We start from the raw sequence: 16,480 nt of genomic DNA, 5'->3' as shown, positions 1-16,480 counted from the left end.
TGTCTCTATCGTTATTTTGTTATTATTAGTGGTGGTGGAAATGCTGGGCGAGCCGACCAGCGTTTCTCTTTCGGTTTCGCGGCGAGTCATGAGAATAACGCCGCCGAATCACCGTTTATGGTGGGAACTACGACGGTATGTGATCGTCTTCCAACCTCTGACTTTAATTCTTGATGAATGAAAACATGAGTCTGTCTTGCGCCGGTCAAAGAATTTCACGGTGCGCGGAGGCTCATAAATGTAGTGTGAAAACACTTCGCTTTTCCAAAACTCCTCGTTGTCCCTTTAATACAGGATTGTTGGTCTTCTGGAAAGTCTGTCCATTTCTATGCACTCCACTTGGTTGGGGCACCTTTTGCTTCCATTAGCCGCATCATTACAGCGGCGTGGAGGCAAACAGCCTGTGGCGCTGCTGAGCTGTTATGGAAACCCAGGTTGCTTTGATTGCGGCCTTCAGCTCGTCTGCAGTTTCGGGTCTAGTGTGTCAAGCCCTTCCTGAACCAGAGACAACGTCAGAGGGGTCTTACTTGGGCTAAGGAGAAGAACTGGACTATTGCCCAGTGGTCCAAACTAAAGTCCTCTTTCATCTCTTTTCAGATGAAAGTAAGTTTTGCATTACATTAACCAAAGACCCAGAGTCTGGAGGAAGGCAAGGCCATTTGTCTCAAAGGGCTTTACACAGCATAACAGCATCCTCTGCCCTTAGACCCTCACATCACTGAGGAAATCTCCCAGGAAAAGCCTTTAACAGACTTGAGGGGGAGAACAGAGGAGGATCCCTCACCAGGATGGACAGATGTGACGGATGTTGACAGATGTTGACAGACAAGAAATGGTGGAGGCGTAGAATCCAAGTTGTTGGAAGTCCAGTGTAAAGTTTCCAGTCAGTGATGATTTGGGGTGCAACATCATCTGCTGATGTTGGTCCACAGTCAGCGCAGCCGTTTACCAGGATTTCTTTTAGAGCACTTCATGCTTTCTTCTGCTGACAAGCTTTATGGAGATGCTGATTTCATTTTCCAGCAGGATTTAGCACCTGCCCACGCTGCCAAAAGCACCAAAAGCTGCTTAAATGACCATGATGTTACTGTGCTAACTAAACTGCAGACGAGCTGAAGGCCGCAATCAAAGCAACCTGGGTTTCCATAACAGCTCAGCAGCGCCACAGGCTGTTTGCCTCCACGCCGCTGTAATGATGCGGCTAATGGAAGCAAAAGGTGCCCCAACCAAGTGGAGTGCATAGAAATAGACAGACTTTCCAGAAGACCAACAATCCTGTATTAATCTTAAAATGATCTGATGTAATAGGTCTATTCTAATCTTTTAAGATACTGAATTTGGGGTTTTCATTAAATGTAAGCCATAATTATTACAATTAAACAAAATAAAGACATGGAATATTTCATTCTGTGACATGGATCTCTATGCTTTTTCATGTTTCATTAGTTTATTATGTCAAAGACAATCCCAATGAATCAACTGTATCAATAACAGCTTTAACCAACATGGTTATCGGGTATTAGTTTCACTTTTTGAATTGAACTACTGAAATAAACAAACTTTTCCATGATATTCTAATTTATTGAGATGCACCCGTAGACCTGTGGAACCTCCAAGTGAGACTTGACACTGACACAGCAGAGTTTTGACAAGTTTAATGATTCACGTTTCCAATTTTATCAAACTAATCAATAACATCAGACATTACAAAAACTACATTATTTAAAGCACAAAGCAACACATTACCGCTGATCAGCGTCTGTCACCTTTGACCTCAGACTCTTTACACACCTATTTTGGAGAACAACATTCACAGAGCAGGTTCATTATCAACAAATAATCACTGATCAATATTGATCCCATGGGAAGGAGAAACTAGAGGAGGAATCAGGTCTTCAGTATTTAGGCCTCTTCACGTCCACCCTGAAAAATAAACAGACACTGTTACCGACTATTCACAGTTGATTGACTGACTGTTTGTGTATGTGAGCAGTAGGGGTGTAACGGTTCAGATACACATGTCTGTTTTGAGGTCATGGGGACAAAATGTAAAACATAAAATTGCTTGTTGTTTATTAGGAACTTCTGTAAACATCAACAGTTAACACATTGCTTTAATCAAATATAGTTGCAGGGCTTTCCACAAGCTCCTCAGAAAGCCTATTACTCAGTTATGTAGGGTAGGCCATCCTGGAAAAACGGTACAAGCAGGCCACATTTTAAAAATACACAATTCAAAAGTCCAAGTCCCTTTCCTCAGACTTGTCTCCGCTGCATTCACATGGAATTCGGGAGACGGCAAACGGACTACAGCCACGGAATGGAACGTGAAAAACAAACAGTCCGAAAGAACGGCCAAAACGATACACGTGACAATATGTTGCTATGGCGATGGCGTATCATTCCTTACTGTCCTACCAGAGCACTCCGCTCCCAGAACGCAGGTCTGTTAGTGACTCCCAGTATCTCTAAAAACAGACTGGGAGGTAGAGCCTTCAGTTACCGGGCTCCTTTACTGTGGAACCAGCTCTCTCCATGGGTCAAAGAGGCAGACAAGTCCAGACTTAAGACCTTCCTTTATGACAGGGCTTTTAGTTAGGGCTGGTTCAGGTAGCTCTGAACCATTTTATAGCTACGCTGCTATAGGCTTAGACTGCTGGGGACACATCTGGTTACATGGAGCCCTCTCCTCTCCTCTCCTCTACTCTCCCCTCTTCTCCTCTCCTCTCCTCTCCCCTCCTCTGTTGCTCACCCTGAGCTTTCTCCTGGTTTTCCCTGTTAAAAGGGTTTTCCATGGAGTTTTTCCTCAGTGGATGTGAGGGTCTAAGGACAGAGGATGTTGTTATGATGCCATGTAAAGCCCTTTGAGACAAACTGTTTGTAAAAAAACGGGCTATACAAATAAAATTGCCTTGCCTATTTCTTTTGCGGTGGACGGCAAAAGTAAAAATATTTTCATTTTATTTTAATGATTGTCTGTTGCACAGGTGACTGACTTTTTGTGAAAAAGCATTTAATCACTTTGTTGCATCTGGGTGTGAAGACGATTCAATTAAAAAGTTCCAGAATGAGATCTCCCACCCTACTACCTGCACCAAAACGCTTCAGTTCTAATCCATGTACCATTACACCCCTAGTAAACACAGGTACTTCCTGCTCTGCTGTGATTGGCTGAGCAGGTGTTGATGTAACACTGACCCGTCAGCCTCCATCTTCTTCCTCTTCTCGATGATCTGAGACAAGAGATGACAGTTAGTGACATCATCTATGTTGTTACTATGACAACGACACACTTTGATAACATTAGCAGCTGTCTCTGGTCTAAGCTAGTCTGGTCTGGTCTGGCCTCTCTCACCGCGCTGATCTTCTTCCACTGTCGGTCCAGCTCGGCCTTCTCATTGGTCTCTTTGAAGCGGCGAGTCTTCCTGCCCTCAGACATCTTGATGCCGTACTGGAAGGCAGCCCTGCAGGGACAAACAGAGCAGAGCAGAGCGCCACGTCAGTCACAGAGCGGCCTGTCAGGCAAGAGGCCTGGCAGACAGACAGAGGCCTGGCAGTCAGAGCTGAGGGCTGAGACGTACTTGGGCAGAGCCTCCTTGTTGTTCATGTAGTCAGAGTACTCCTCCTGCGTGTCGAAGTCCCACCGGCCCAGAGGACCCTTCTTATTACCCTGAGAGAGACAGAGAGTTACACTGTCAACAGAGACACACACACACACAGTCCAACACAGCAGTGGTGAAGGGCATGCAGGGAGGTGTAGTCACCTGGTCCATCTTACTGTAGTCCACCTCCTCATCGCTGTCCACAGCCAGATCGTCCATCCTACACACACACACACACCAGGGATATACTTAGCATTGATTTACGTCAGTCAGTACGTTTACATGCAGAGCTTAATCGAGCTATGCTCAAAATTCGATTTTGGCGTCAAGTCGGACTTCTGTCCTTGTCTCAATATACATGCAACTGAGAAAATGGAATAACTGACGGGGTCCATCGCCCCCTCATGCGGCGTCACCCGTTGCTTCAGCGGGTTAATACGCCCCCTGTCCTGTTGACTTTTCTGTCACCTCGTAAAAAACTGAATATAAACAACGTAGTAAACTTAATAATACATTCTCAACTGCAGTTCCTGACCAGACGCGCCAGTCTGGGACGGATTCGCGCTGAGAATAGGGTACGCGGGCTTCCTTTTTTCCTCTCTCTCTCTCTCTCTTTTTTCTTTTTTAATAAAACACTCTTGCTGGTCACGCTGTGTGAAATGCATTGAATTGGCGCTGACGGGCGGCTTCTCTGCCCCACTTGGTGCCGTCTCTACTGTTGTGGAGCATGCGCACATGCATTGTCCAGTTATACTCTGACTAAGGTGTATACATGACGGAGAAAATCGAATTCCAATCGCATTATCTGGGTGTCTTAATCGGAGTTCTCAACTCCGATTTCAGTCGGACTAAGGTGTTTACATGCACTTCAGTTGTCCAGTTATAGTCGGATTAAGGCAATAATTCGGTTTTTTCAAGTGTCATGTAAACGTACTGAGTGTGTGTGCAGTGTTGGGAAAGTTCACATTTCTACATGAACTAGTTCAAACTTCACAAATTTTAAAATGTAAACAGTTCCTAGTTCATAATTTCAAATTTTGAACTAAGCTCACAGTTCCAAAAATGAACTAGTTCATATTTATTTTTTTCAATACTTTGCTGCCAGCTTATTTTTTTTAAATGATTGCCACAGCCCAGATAGAACCACATACAATCATTATATCTGTTTAAACACTGTAACTATGTGTCAGATTTCATCTTCGTATCCAGTTTTGAATTCTTATCCAACCAGGGTTCACATAAGTGGTGTGACACTGTGGTGGCTGGTGTTGCCTGATTGGCTGGTTTTCTGCTACATATTAAAGGTACATTGTGTAGCGTTGCGGTTGTATATCGCAACTCGTATTTTTCATTCAGGTGAAATTGGGCAGACGGACGACAGCCGCTGCACGTAACGGCATAAACAAGCCTCTATGTAAACAAGTGTTCCGTCAGCACGAGGCAAAACAATACACGTGACAATATGTTGTCATGGCGATGTGGTATTGTTTTACCGTCTTTCTCTGGACTTCTGTGACTAAAATGACATCTGGTTTGTTAGCGACGGCCGTCTGCCCGACTGCAGGTGAATGCAGCATCAGTGTAACGCTCCATTCCTCCTCACTGCGTTACCACGGTGACTTTTCACAGACGCCACCTCCACCTGAGCCGACAGCTCCGGTGTCTCCGCTGAGTTTCCGTGGTTTCCTACCGTCACGCTGCCACTGAACGTAAAAACATGGAGACACCACATGGCAGCAGCACCGAGCTTACCCGCTCCATGGAGATATGAATGATATGAACGGCTCATTCAGAGCTGAAAGGAACACTTCACTTTGTTGATGGGGGGATTACTGATTAATGAAGAACAGACTTTTGAACTAGGGCCCGACCGATATGGATTTTTTGGGGCCGATGCCGATTATTAGGGGGAAAAAAATCCGATAACCGATTAATCGGCTGATCATTTTTTTTAAAATAAAGTTTAAAATTTTTATTTTTTAAGTAATATATCTACATATATTATATAATATATAAATTAGGGCTGCACCCAAATAGTCGACCAAGCACTTGTCGACCAAAATTTCATTGGTCGATTGGTCGCAGGAAAAAAAACAAACATTTGGAGCCGTGTCTTGTCAAAATTAAGTCAAAATCAATATGACTGAAGTGTATATGAAAGGCTATAGGGCTTTTAATTTGAAGGGCCAGATACAGGAAGTCATGACACGTGACACTGTTGTTGTTTTTTACACGGCACGGCAGGTCTCTCTCTCTCTCGCTCTCTCTCTCTTTTTTTTTTAAAATCAAAAGCGACTTTTTCCAATGTTGTTCCAGACATTTCTGTTGACTCCGACGTGGAAGCACGTATCACCGCTGTTTTCAACGTTTAGCGGGTGCTGCCGCCAGCCCCAACACGGCCGGAGTGACGAGCATTAATTAATTAATTCACCCGACCGCGGGCAAAAAAAGGAAAAAGAAAGCCAGCGGCAACACTGGTTTTGAGACAGTTAACTGTTAATCAAGTTGTTCATAAGCTGTGTGATGTGTGTGTGAGTGACTATGGCTCCAGATCAGTCACTCTGCTGTGCTGTGAGGTGGTTAGTGGATAGTGGATGCAGTTGGATGCGCCCTCTACAGGATAAATAGCCTAATGTCGGGGATGTTTTCAAAGGGGGGAACATTTTCAAAGTAAAACCAAGTCTTATTCCCTGCATTTTATTTCTGAAAATATCGGCGACAATCGGCGAGTTTTGGCCGATTACCGATTATTCTCAAACGGGCTATAATCGGCCGAGCCCTATTTTGAACCAAATCATCGATTTTCGTGAATAGATAACAGGAGAAGTTACACAATGTCCCTTTAAGAACAGATTAAGAACAGTAATTTCTTACGAATTTCTTATTTTTCCTACTTAAGAACTTCTTAAAATAAATAATGGATTTTCGTGAATAGATAACAGGAGGAGTTAGACAATGTCTCTTTAAGGCCTGTTGACGGTGTGTTTTAGCTGGAAGGCTCCATGGAAACCTGGTACACTCTTAAAGTCATACTGTGAGAGAGCGCTGTTCACAAACACCAGAATGAACGCATTCACAATACCGTTCATCAAGCGGAAATACAGTACGTTCAGTTCAGACCTAGTTCATTGAACACTGTGTGTGTGTGTGTGTGTGAGTGTGTGTCTTACGTTGCAGGGTAACACTCTGCGTATGAGTTGGATCCTCCAAAGAAATCTCCCAGCTGCTCTTTACCGTCCCTCCTCTGAGACCCAGTGCCACCAGTCAAGGATCACCACTGCACCACTACACACACAGTACACAAACTACAATACAACACAACACAGCCCCCCCCCCCTCCCCCCCCACCCCCGTGTCCATTAGTACTGAAGGATATGGCTCTTGGCCCGGCCATTGGCTGCCTGCTGCTCCTGCAAACTTCTCATTGATCATCTTGATCTGCTCTCTGACTGATCCAGGACCTGTGTCCACCTCCATCACCTGAGGACACACAGAGAGACAGAGTTAGTGAGCAGCAGACACACCTGGGACTCCGCCCCTCTGACTCCACCCGCCTCTCACCTGTTGTTCGTCTGCTCGCGGTTTCTCAAAGTAACTGTGTCTCCTGTTCTTGCTGTCGTCCTCTCTTTCTCTTTCTCTTTCTCTTTCTCTTTCTCTTTCCCGTTCCCGTTCCCTTTCCCTTTCCCTTTCTCTGTCCCTGTCCCTGTCTCGGTGTCTCTCTTTGTCTTTGGTGGGTCTGGAGGAAGTTGCTGCGGATGGGATGTAGTCCCCGATGTCCTCGAAGATGCTGAAACAGACACGTGGTGGAGACGCCGTGATTACACACAGTTTGTTTACAGACTGTTTGTTTATAAGAGGTTGTTGTGAACTGACCTTATATCAGCCTCAGGAGCTCTCTTATCATCCAGCTTCCCTGAAACACAAACACACATCAGGTTTACACCATGTATAACCAATTACTGTGTGTGTGTGTGTGTGTGTATATATATATATGTGTATGTGTGTGTCACCTTTGTCCTTCTTCTTGATTTTCTTGTGTCGTGTCCCCTGTCTCAGGTAGGACAGGATCTGAGTCAGTTTGGAGATCACGATGTCGTTGGTGGTCAGAGTAGTTTGAGCCTGAGGACACAGATCACACTGAGGTTTAGTGGGGAACCTGGTTAGCAGCAGCGGTGAGCGTCGAGGTGGTGTGTGTGTGTCGGTACCTCCATGCTGGGGCAGTCGGCCTTGCTGCGGATCAGAGTGGTGGGGATGTCGGTGTCGGTGAACTCGTCGTCCAGGTCCACCACGTAGGCCATCCTCCCCGGCAGGAAGAGCTCGTTCCTCTCCACCGGACCGGGCCTGAACAGCACACGGTAGATGTTCCGACCTGGGGGGTGGACGGAGGGGGGGTGAGTAGGAGACCGTCCATGCAGATACGGCTTTCATGAATCCGCATAAGTTTATTATTGTTTGGCGTCTCGTCTCGCCCAAAACGGATCTTTTGTGAAACGATGATGAACCCCCGACTACTCTAACCTGTACTGAGCCACAGGTCTAGACATTCCGGTCTATGGGCGTACAGCAGCAGACTACAGTCGCTCCCTGGGACACTGAGGCTGAATCACGTCCGTCAAATCATCATAGTCCCACTAGTGTCTCACTCAGCCCCTCCTCCAGAGAAGAAGGTCTGGCTGCTCCGCCTATGATTCCACGATCAGAGAAAAAAACACTCCGGCCGTTTTGGAATTTTTTCAACCAGTCACAATCGCTGTGGTCGGCGCCGTAGCAACGGTGTGCTCGCAAATTATTGCCGGTTGGAAACTGGATTTGTGACCACGGTGTAACGACGGTCAGCAACCGCTGACGGATATTTATTCTTTTGTTCTGTTCAAGACACGGATGTATAATAGATCCATGGTTCGGTTCCTGTTGTTGTTTGTTGATGTTTCCCTTTACCGGGCGGACTGGGAAAGCTGCAGCACAGAGGCGGGACTTCCACCGGGTGGCTCGTTCCGACCAATCAGAGGCTAATCGCAGCAACGCAGTTCCGTCAGACCAGACTATAGTCACACTGACAGGACTCCAGGACTATAATTAGGGATGTCACGATTACTTGTTTTCACAATTAATCGCAGTATTAAATGCCACAATTAATTGATCGTAAAGATTGCTATATACTGTCACTTTCCAAATAAGATGATGTCGGAAGCATATCGGCAGATGTGCGCCAAAGTAAAGTAAAGGTAAATGCTCAGATACTGGTCCATTTATCTAACGTAGCATTGAATTGATGGGAACTGAAATGCTAGAGTCATTTATAATAAAAAACAACAACATTTGGTAAAGATGACAATGACTTAGTAATGTAATTATATTTTGACTATATTTGATTTTACACATTCATAGTGTTGTGAAATTTATTGATGCATGATAATTGTGATAATCGTAATACTGTGATTATTTCTCTGACAATAATCGTACCAAGAAAATCTATAATTGTGACATCCCCTATAATGTTTGGAGTTTGAATACAGTGGTGTTTATGCATGGTAGCGTTACAGCGCCACACACAGGCCTGGAGTATGTACTACAGTGTTTTGGAGTCGTGTGGATCCGTGCGTACGCAGATATTTCTTAAAGGTATTCAGAAAAGAAAATTGAATTTGATCCCACTATGGATAATAAAATTAGTGTAATTATTCATTTATCAGACGATTTAGTTTTCCTTATTCGGGTAAACTCGTGGAAGGAGACGCCACAAACAGGACAAACGGACATTTGTGAACACCTTTAAAACCAGGGTGTGTTTACAGAGAGATAAAGACGGTTGTGGGTGACGCTCTGTTTCCATGTGGATCAGGCCTCAGTCACAGCTGATCACAGGTCAGTCACTCACCTAGACGAGTCTTGAACTCGATCTTCTCCTCTGGCTCCACGTCCTTCCTAACAAACAGAGTTTTGTAAAGGTCACTCGGTGTGGTTCATGCTGCGTTCAGGTACAGCGTGGTAATAATACTGTCCTTACTTGGCCTCCTTCTGGACTTTCTCCATCATGTCCTCCTCTTCCTTCTCTTTGCTGGTGATTTCAGCTCTCACCTGTCACACAGGAGCAGATCAATGTTCACCAACACTTGCTGCGTTTCCGTCATGGGTTTTCACAAAATAAAAGCCATATTTATGAAATTTCTAAAAAGTACAGTTGCTATTTGCAGATGTTTCCATTGAAAGGTGTTTTGCGAATGAGTCGTAACTCTCGCAAAGTCTAGTCTTGCGATATCCCATAATTCTTTTAAATTCTGTGTGATGTTCTGGAACCGGGGTAAGTGTTTCCATCACACTTTTACGATACACTCTCATATCGATACGTCTGAAAAACCACCTCATGAGAGCGTAAATATGTTTTAGTGATATTTGGGAGGTTTTTCGAAATGTAGGCGTTTCCACTAGCAGTTTCTTATTGCGATATTTAGGTTTTGCGCATTTCTAGGTGTAATAGAAACACACCTACTGATGTCACCACTCTACACTCTCCACTGAGGCTCAGGGTCTGTTACCCGAGTTACTTTGCGTAAACGTTTGTCTCTTGGAAACATTTTGATCTCTTGTTAAATCAAGTTTAGATCCGTAAATCTGTCTGATCATCTGACCTTCTGCAGCAGAGCGAAGTCCAGACCTTTCACCAAGTGAGTGTGCTCCATGTCACCTCCCAAGAACTTAGACTCCTGGATCAACTGTCGCCGCTTCTCTGCCGCCGACTTGTCTCTGCAAAGGGGAACAGACAGCGCTGAACTTAGCGTTCCAAGAGACACAGCTCTGTTAGCGGGGCTAGCCTTAGCGGGACTCACGCCTCGGCCGTGGGGCCCACGGCTCTGTAGTTGGCCGTGGTGCTGATCAGCTCCGTCTCCTCGTAGTCTTTGTTGACTCCGTCTCGTCTCTCTCTGGCTCGGTCTCTGTACTTTTCGGCCAGCTCTCGCTCTCGCTCCATCTCTTGCTGCCGTAGCTTAGCGTAGTAACTGCAACAGAACGTTATGCGATCAATAACCAATGAATAAGTCGATCAGATGAGCCAAAGTGGAGTTTAGCTGCCGATCACGCTCAACGACAGGACACGCCCACCTCTTCTTCTTCCTCCTCCTCGCAGCAGGATCCTCATCCTCATTGTAGTCCCTCGGCATTCTGGGGAGCAAACGGCATGAGTTAGAAAACATCATCATCATCATCATCATCATCATCATCATCATCAGTGTTTTCCTGCCTTCATCACTCACTCATGATGTCTGGACTTGGAGGGCGGGGCTGAGGATGGCGCCGCCCGTGGTGTCATCAATAACTTCCTGAAGTCATCATTGGTCAGTTTAGACCTAAAGAGACACACAGGTGTGTTAGAGGGCGCACACAGACACACACACACACAGATGGGTGAAGAGAGAAGTGAAGGAAGATGTGGACTCACTGAGCTGCTGCTCTGTGATCTTCGACCTCGTGGCCCTCAGGAGCCAGAGGGTTGGAGTAACTCTCAGCTGGAGGAGAGGACACACACACACACACACACACACATTTCAAAATTAACAAACACTGCAACAAACGATTATTTGCATTATCAATTACTCTGTCCAATATTTAAATTATTAATCGATAAGTTGTTTGGTCAATAAAATGTTGAAAAACATCAATCAGTGTTTCCCAAATGTCTTGTTTTGTCCACAAACCAAAGAGAGACTCAGTTTATTGTCATAAAGAAACAAAGAAACCAGAAATATTCACATTTAAGAAGCTGAAAAAACAAATTTCATAATCGATTATTGTGCGATTAATCGATGAATTGTTGCAGCTCTACACTCATATTACATGTTCCAGTTTAAATTGATTTCAATTTCAATTTCAATGGATTGACCACAGTTCAGATGATCAGATTGATCATCTGATCAGTTATCCTTTAGGTGGATGATTGACAACTCGCTGCTGGACCAATCGGTCCAATTGGTAACTAATATATCTGTAATCGTCTATTGATCCGCTCCAGTTGATGGTTGCGCATCACTGAGCTGCTCAGACACTGCAGAGGGCCGTGGCCACATATCAGCCCCAGCCTCCGGCCAGGTGAACTGATCTGAGTCCAGTGTTTGTTTACAGTGCTACTGCTAAGCTAACAGTAGTTGAGACAGGCTAAACTACGTTCAACACTGTAGCGGAATGTTTCTTATGTTAACACTCGTCAGGATTAACATGATCGATCCCGTTCTGTTAACGCTACAGTTGGATCTGCTGTTTACTGACTTGTTGTATGTCTATGGTTGTGTTGTTGTGTCTCTGCTGGCTCCAGCTAACGGCTAACTAGGCTGGTTAGCAGCGCACTCAGTAGTTGATTGACTCTGTCTCTGGCTAACTCCATAGATATATATATATATATATATACTGAATGTGTATATATCTATGGGCTAACTATCGGAGGAAGACTCACTCTCAGGCATCTCTGCGGAGCGTCGCTTCTCCTCTTCCCGGTGAAAACGAGTCTACTCCGCCACCACAACACACAGAAACCGACGCTGTTAGCTTAAAGCTAACTGTGCTTCTGACGTCACTTCCTCTTCCGCCACCGCTCAACGTGACGAACAGCGCCCTCCGCGGGAGCCGGCGGGCAGCGCCACGCGGGCAGCGCTGCAGAGCTGCTGGAGCAGAGCCGGAGCTATGAGCTGGAGGTGTGGGGCTGCTGCCCCCTGGAGGCCGGCTCAGACACTGCCCCACTGCCCCATGGTGAAGGACCCCCAGGACCAACCGGTGGGACAAATGTTACAGTCACGTTACCTTCGTCCTCAGCAAGGTTATTGTAGTTTAAACATTTTCACTAGTTTTTGTTTTTATTTTGCTTCTCTTTCATTTCATTTTAGTTTTAGTGAGTTCAACAAGTGATTAAGCATTTTATAGTTTTTATTTTGAGGAAATTACTAGTTTTTGTTTAGTTTCAGTTGTTCATTTATTATTTATTATTTATTAATTTTATTTTTACCTTTTAGTTGCCTCAGTCAATATATTTACTCTTATCTACCTGGGGGTCAAACTGGAAATAGTGTAGTCCCGTATTGAGCAGTGGATTTTTCTTCCTGCAACGTTAGCCATCTCTAAGAAAACTAAAACTAAGATAATTTTAATCAGCAATTCAGTTTAGTTTGAGTTAGTTTTGCACTGTTCATTGTAGTTGTAGTTGAGCATTTTGCATTTTTGTAACAGTAATTTCAACTTCTATTTCAGTTAACTTCAGTTAGACGTTTTAGTCTTAGTAACTATAACCCTGGTCCTCAGAGGACACGGCACAAGCAATTCATTGCATGATCATCAACATCATGTGCAGTTCAAAAATGAGAATAAACAGGAAAATTAAATTAAATCTGTCAAAAAATGTCTGACCCTTGATCAGAACCTCAGCCTTCCTTCTCTAATTGACAAGTGTAAACAGGTGAATTCTATAGAGTCGTCATGAGGGATGAATAAAGTATTCTCTACTCTACTCTACTGAAGGAGGTGAATGAGTCTATGGGGTTTTGTTTGGTTCCAACCTCAGCAACCTCTCAGTAAAACCCTTCAGTCCACCTGACAACAGTTGGACTCTACAAACAAACAATTGAAACAGTGACAATAATAATATTCACGTTTATTCACATCATCACATTTACAGACAGAAGGAAACATGTGAGTCCAGGACTGAACCACTTCCTGGGGTGCGGGGGTCAGGGTTTGGTCTGAGCCAGAGTCTGCAGAGCTTTGGCCACCTGATCAGCTGACATGTTGTCCACTGAGACGCTGCTCTCTTTGCCGAAGTCTGAGGACAAGACACAGACAATATCATCATCGTCATCATCATCATCATCATCATCATCGATCTGTTCAGTCAGAGCTGAGATCTGTCCTAGGGAGCAGGAGCTCACATCACTGAGCTAATCTCACGTTTAACTCTGCTTTTCAGGGTTACAACAGTCAGAGACAAGTACTCTAACTGTGCGGCTAAAAATATTTTGCCGTTTTGGAAGCTGTCTTGTCTACATCCTCGAACGACTTTGCCTCTTTGGAAGCTTTTGTTGTGAACGTACAGTAAGACTAGCCTCGTAAACCAGCCTCTCGCGGAAGTGCATTTCATTTCATTCCGAGGGAGAGTCTGGCCTCATCCCCATTCTAAGCGTTTGGACTGAAACCCTCAGAAGGCCGAGCCAATCAGCGTCGCCCGCTGTGATTGACACAGCGCGTTGGCCAACCAGGAACCGACTGGTGCAAAGCCCCGTCAATACACCAACTTGCTGATTGGCTGAATGGGGTTGTCTGTCAACGCTACTACCAAAGATATTAAACCGTCTTTGCTACAGCTCCCGCCCAGCTCCCGCCCACCCCAAACGCTTAGAGGGGGGATGAGGCCAGACTCTCCCGAGAAATAAAATTAAATGAAATGCATTTCCGCGAGAGGCTGGTTTACGAGGCTACAGTAAGACTGCTTCCTCTAGAATGTCAAACAATACATTTCCAATATGGGCCGTACCCAGGATTTTTGAAATACCGAGGTCATTACCTCGGTGTCCTCAATGGTAGTTACGGCCTTGGTTGTGTTTACATTTCATTGACCAAAAATGCGTGGGAACACATCAACTCTAAGACAAGTTGGTTCAGAATCAGCTACTTGCAGGTCGACTGATTTTCTTCTCATACATCCCTGTAGCTCAGTGCATTAAACCTGTTGAAGCTCAGCTTCCATGGATTTCAATGGGGCGACAAGGAATAGAAACTAGTCAGTCATTGGATAAATGCTGTGATGCTGTCAATGTCTCTGGAAGTGAAGGAGCAGAGGGTGGGCTTGGACGCTGGGCTAGTTCATTCATTCATTCATACTGTAGGGTTAGGACTCAAAATAAAACTTCAAACCCTTTATCAGATCAATGGTCCTCACACTGATCAATATTTCCATAATGATCAATCTGATTAAACATTTTTACGAGAAAAAAAGAAGTGTTTTGTAAAGGAAAATCAAACTGACGTGCTGTTTCTAACTGTATGATGTCCTAAGTTTACTTGAAAATTTAAAAAACAAACAACTGTTTACAACAGTCTGTTCATGACCACACAAGGGACAAAATACTATCAGTATTTAATTCTTACTGATAATATATCAGCAATCTGACCTGCAGGTGTCACTGTTTCTCCTCAGACCACATGAAGAACTTTATTGTTGGTTCTGATTATGTTGTTTTTAATCAACAGCTTCTAACCAGAGTAAAGTCAGGATTAGCTGTGCCAGGTGAGAACCAGCTTCATAATACAGGTTACCATGACAGCCAGTGTCAGGTTCAGGAACCAAGATAAGGAAGAGTCAACTTGGGTCTGTTAAACTGGCTTTGTAGTCTAAAGCTCTGGTCATGGTGTCTCTTCCAAACACTGGACACAGTGAGGACTTAACCTCTGACCAGTGAGACCAGTGAGACCATCAGATGGGCTCCCATGATGCAATGTGGTAACACTCACCGTATCGGGCCCAGACCCGAGCTTGGACTCCAGAACATTCTCTGATCAGGATAGGGAAGTCTGGATTGGACTTCTTCAGAGTGACGTAATGCTGCTCCACAAAGTCCCTGTAAAGACAAATGCAGTCAGAGCTGAGCACCACCATGTTGACCGTCAGCTTATTAACATGTCATATCTCCACGGTCTGGAACTGACACCATGTAGACACTAACTCTGGTCATTCTGATAAGTCCAGGGGAGCCTGAATGCACCACCTCCACAACACCTGTCTTCACCCGTGTGGCCTTCAGAGGTCACCCGACTCAAACAAATCCAGGTGTTTGATGGGCAGTGCAGAGATGAGTGGGGCGTTCAGGGATCCTCTGTAATCCTGACATTCTGGTATCAATGGTAATGTTGACGTTTATTTATCAACCAAACTTAGTGAGACCAGGTCCAGACCTCTTTTATAGACAGTCTATGGTCCAGACATGAACCTGCTATGACTTCATCATCATCACTAGTTACAGTTAATGGACCGCTCGTCGTGTCTCTAACGTGTCCAGGTCCAGGTTCATTTAATGGACGGTAGTAGGAACAGTAAAACCAGACTATGACACAGTCTCTATTCAATAAACCACCAACAACTGACAACAACTGCTGATGAATCAAATGACCGTCAGATGAAAACTTAAGAAGGTGTCGTTCAATGTTCAGCGGCTAAACAAACTAACGTTAGCTTAGCTGTTGTGTGCTGTCAGGTCATAGCACTTAACGTTAGCTGTTAGCTGTTAGCAGTCATTGTTGTGGTCAGCGGGTGTGTGTCTGCCACACCGCCTCCCTCGGCCCCTGGAGGCCGGTGTCCCGGCTCGGTGTCCCGGCTCGGTACTCACCTGGCCCCCTTGCTGGCCGTGGAGGTCTGGCAGAGGTGGACGCGGATCTCTCGGAGGTTTTTACCCAAAGCAGAGCCCAGACTCCGAACTGCGGCGGCCGCCATCTTGGCTATGTGCTACGCGCTTGTCAAGGACGAGTAGCGGGTTAGTACAGCCCCGAGTTTATCCTGACAGGCATGAGCAGCTATAGTTAACCCCTGAGCCTGTCCTCACAGGCGCTGATTCACATCCACAAGCAACAAACAGACCCTGCCATTTTCTTTCTTTCTTTCTTTCTATCTATCTATCTATCTATCTATCTATCTATCTATCTATCTATCTATCTATCTATCTATCTATCTATCTATCTATCTATCTATCTATCTATCTATCTATCTTTTTTTTCTTAGAAACACCCCTGTTAATCAGTTAGGACAGTAAGATACGTATTTACAAAAATAACATTATGTTTGGGTTTATTTTATTGTATACATGTGTTTTTGCTGTAAAATGAATAATATTTTTCCTTTAGGCTATTGCTTC

The 16,480-nt window shown here is 44.8% G+C and overlaps 2 protein-coding genes across 2 annotated transcripts; both read right to left on the bottom strand.

Moving 5' to 3' along the window:
• Positions 1-1,640: 1,640 nt before the first annotated feature.
• On the bottom strand, positions 1,641-12,161 carry ik (IK cytokine). The gene is made up of 19 exons (XM_083987443.1): positions 12,046-12,161; positions 11,038-11,104; positions 10,853-10,945; positions 10,701-10,760; positions 10,430-10,597; positions 10,232-10,346; positions 9,610-9,680; positions 9,481-9,527; positions 7,808-7,971; positions 7,613-7,721; positions 7,476-7,515; positions 7,164-7,389; positions 6,980-7,082; positions 6,773-6,857; positions 3,765-3,822; positions 3,582-3,670; positions 3,356-3,464; positions 3,199-3,233; positions 1,641-1,923 (listed from the first exon to the last, which is right to left on the bottom strand). The coding sequence occupies exons 1-19, from the start codon at positions 12,053-12,055 to the stop codon at positions 1,896-1,898; spliced, it is 1,677 nt and encodes a 558-aa protein (XP_083843569.1). The 5' UTR covers positions 12,056-12,161; the 3' UTR covers positions 1,641-1,895.
• A 1,054-nt stretch (positions 12,162-13,215) lies between these two features.
• Positions 13,216-16,103, bottom strand: ndufa2 (NADH:ubiquinone oxidoreductase subunit A2). Its single transcript, XM_083986193.1, has 3 exons — positions 15,959-16,103; positions 15,087-15,193; positions 13,216-13,401 (listed from the first exon to the last, which is right to left on the bottom strand). The coding sequence occupies exons 1-3, from the start codon at positions 16,060-16,062 to the stop codon at positions 13,310-13,312; spliced, it is 303 nt and encodes a 100-aa protein (XP_083842319.1). The 5' UTR covers positions 16,063-16,103; the 3' UTR covers positions 13,216-13,309.
• Between the last annotated feature and the right edge of the window lie 377 nt (positions 16,104-16,480).

Source organism: Trachurus trachurus (genome assembly GCF_905171665.1).
Source record: "Trachurus trachurus genome assembly, chromosome: 14".
Lineage (NCBI taxonomy): Eukaryota > Metazoa > Chordata > Actinopteri > Carangiformes > Carangidae > Trachurus > Trachurus trachurus.
The sequence above is the reverse complement of the archived record's forward strand: the minus strand, read 5'-3'. Positions and strand labels throughout refer to the sequence as shown.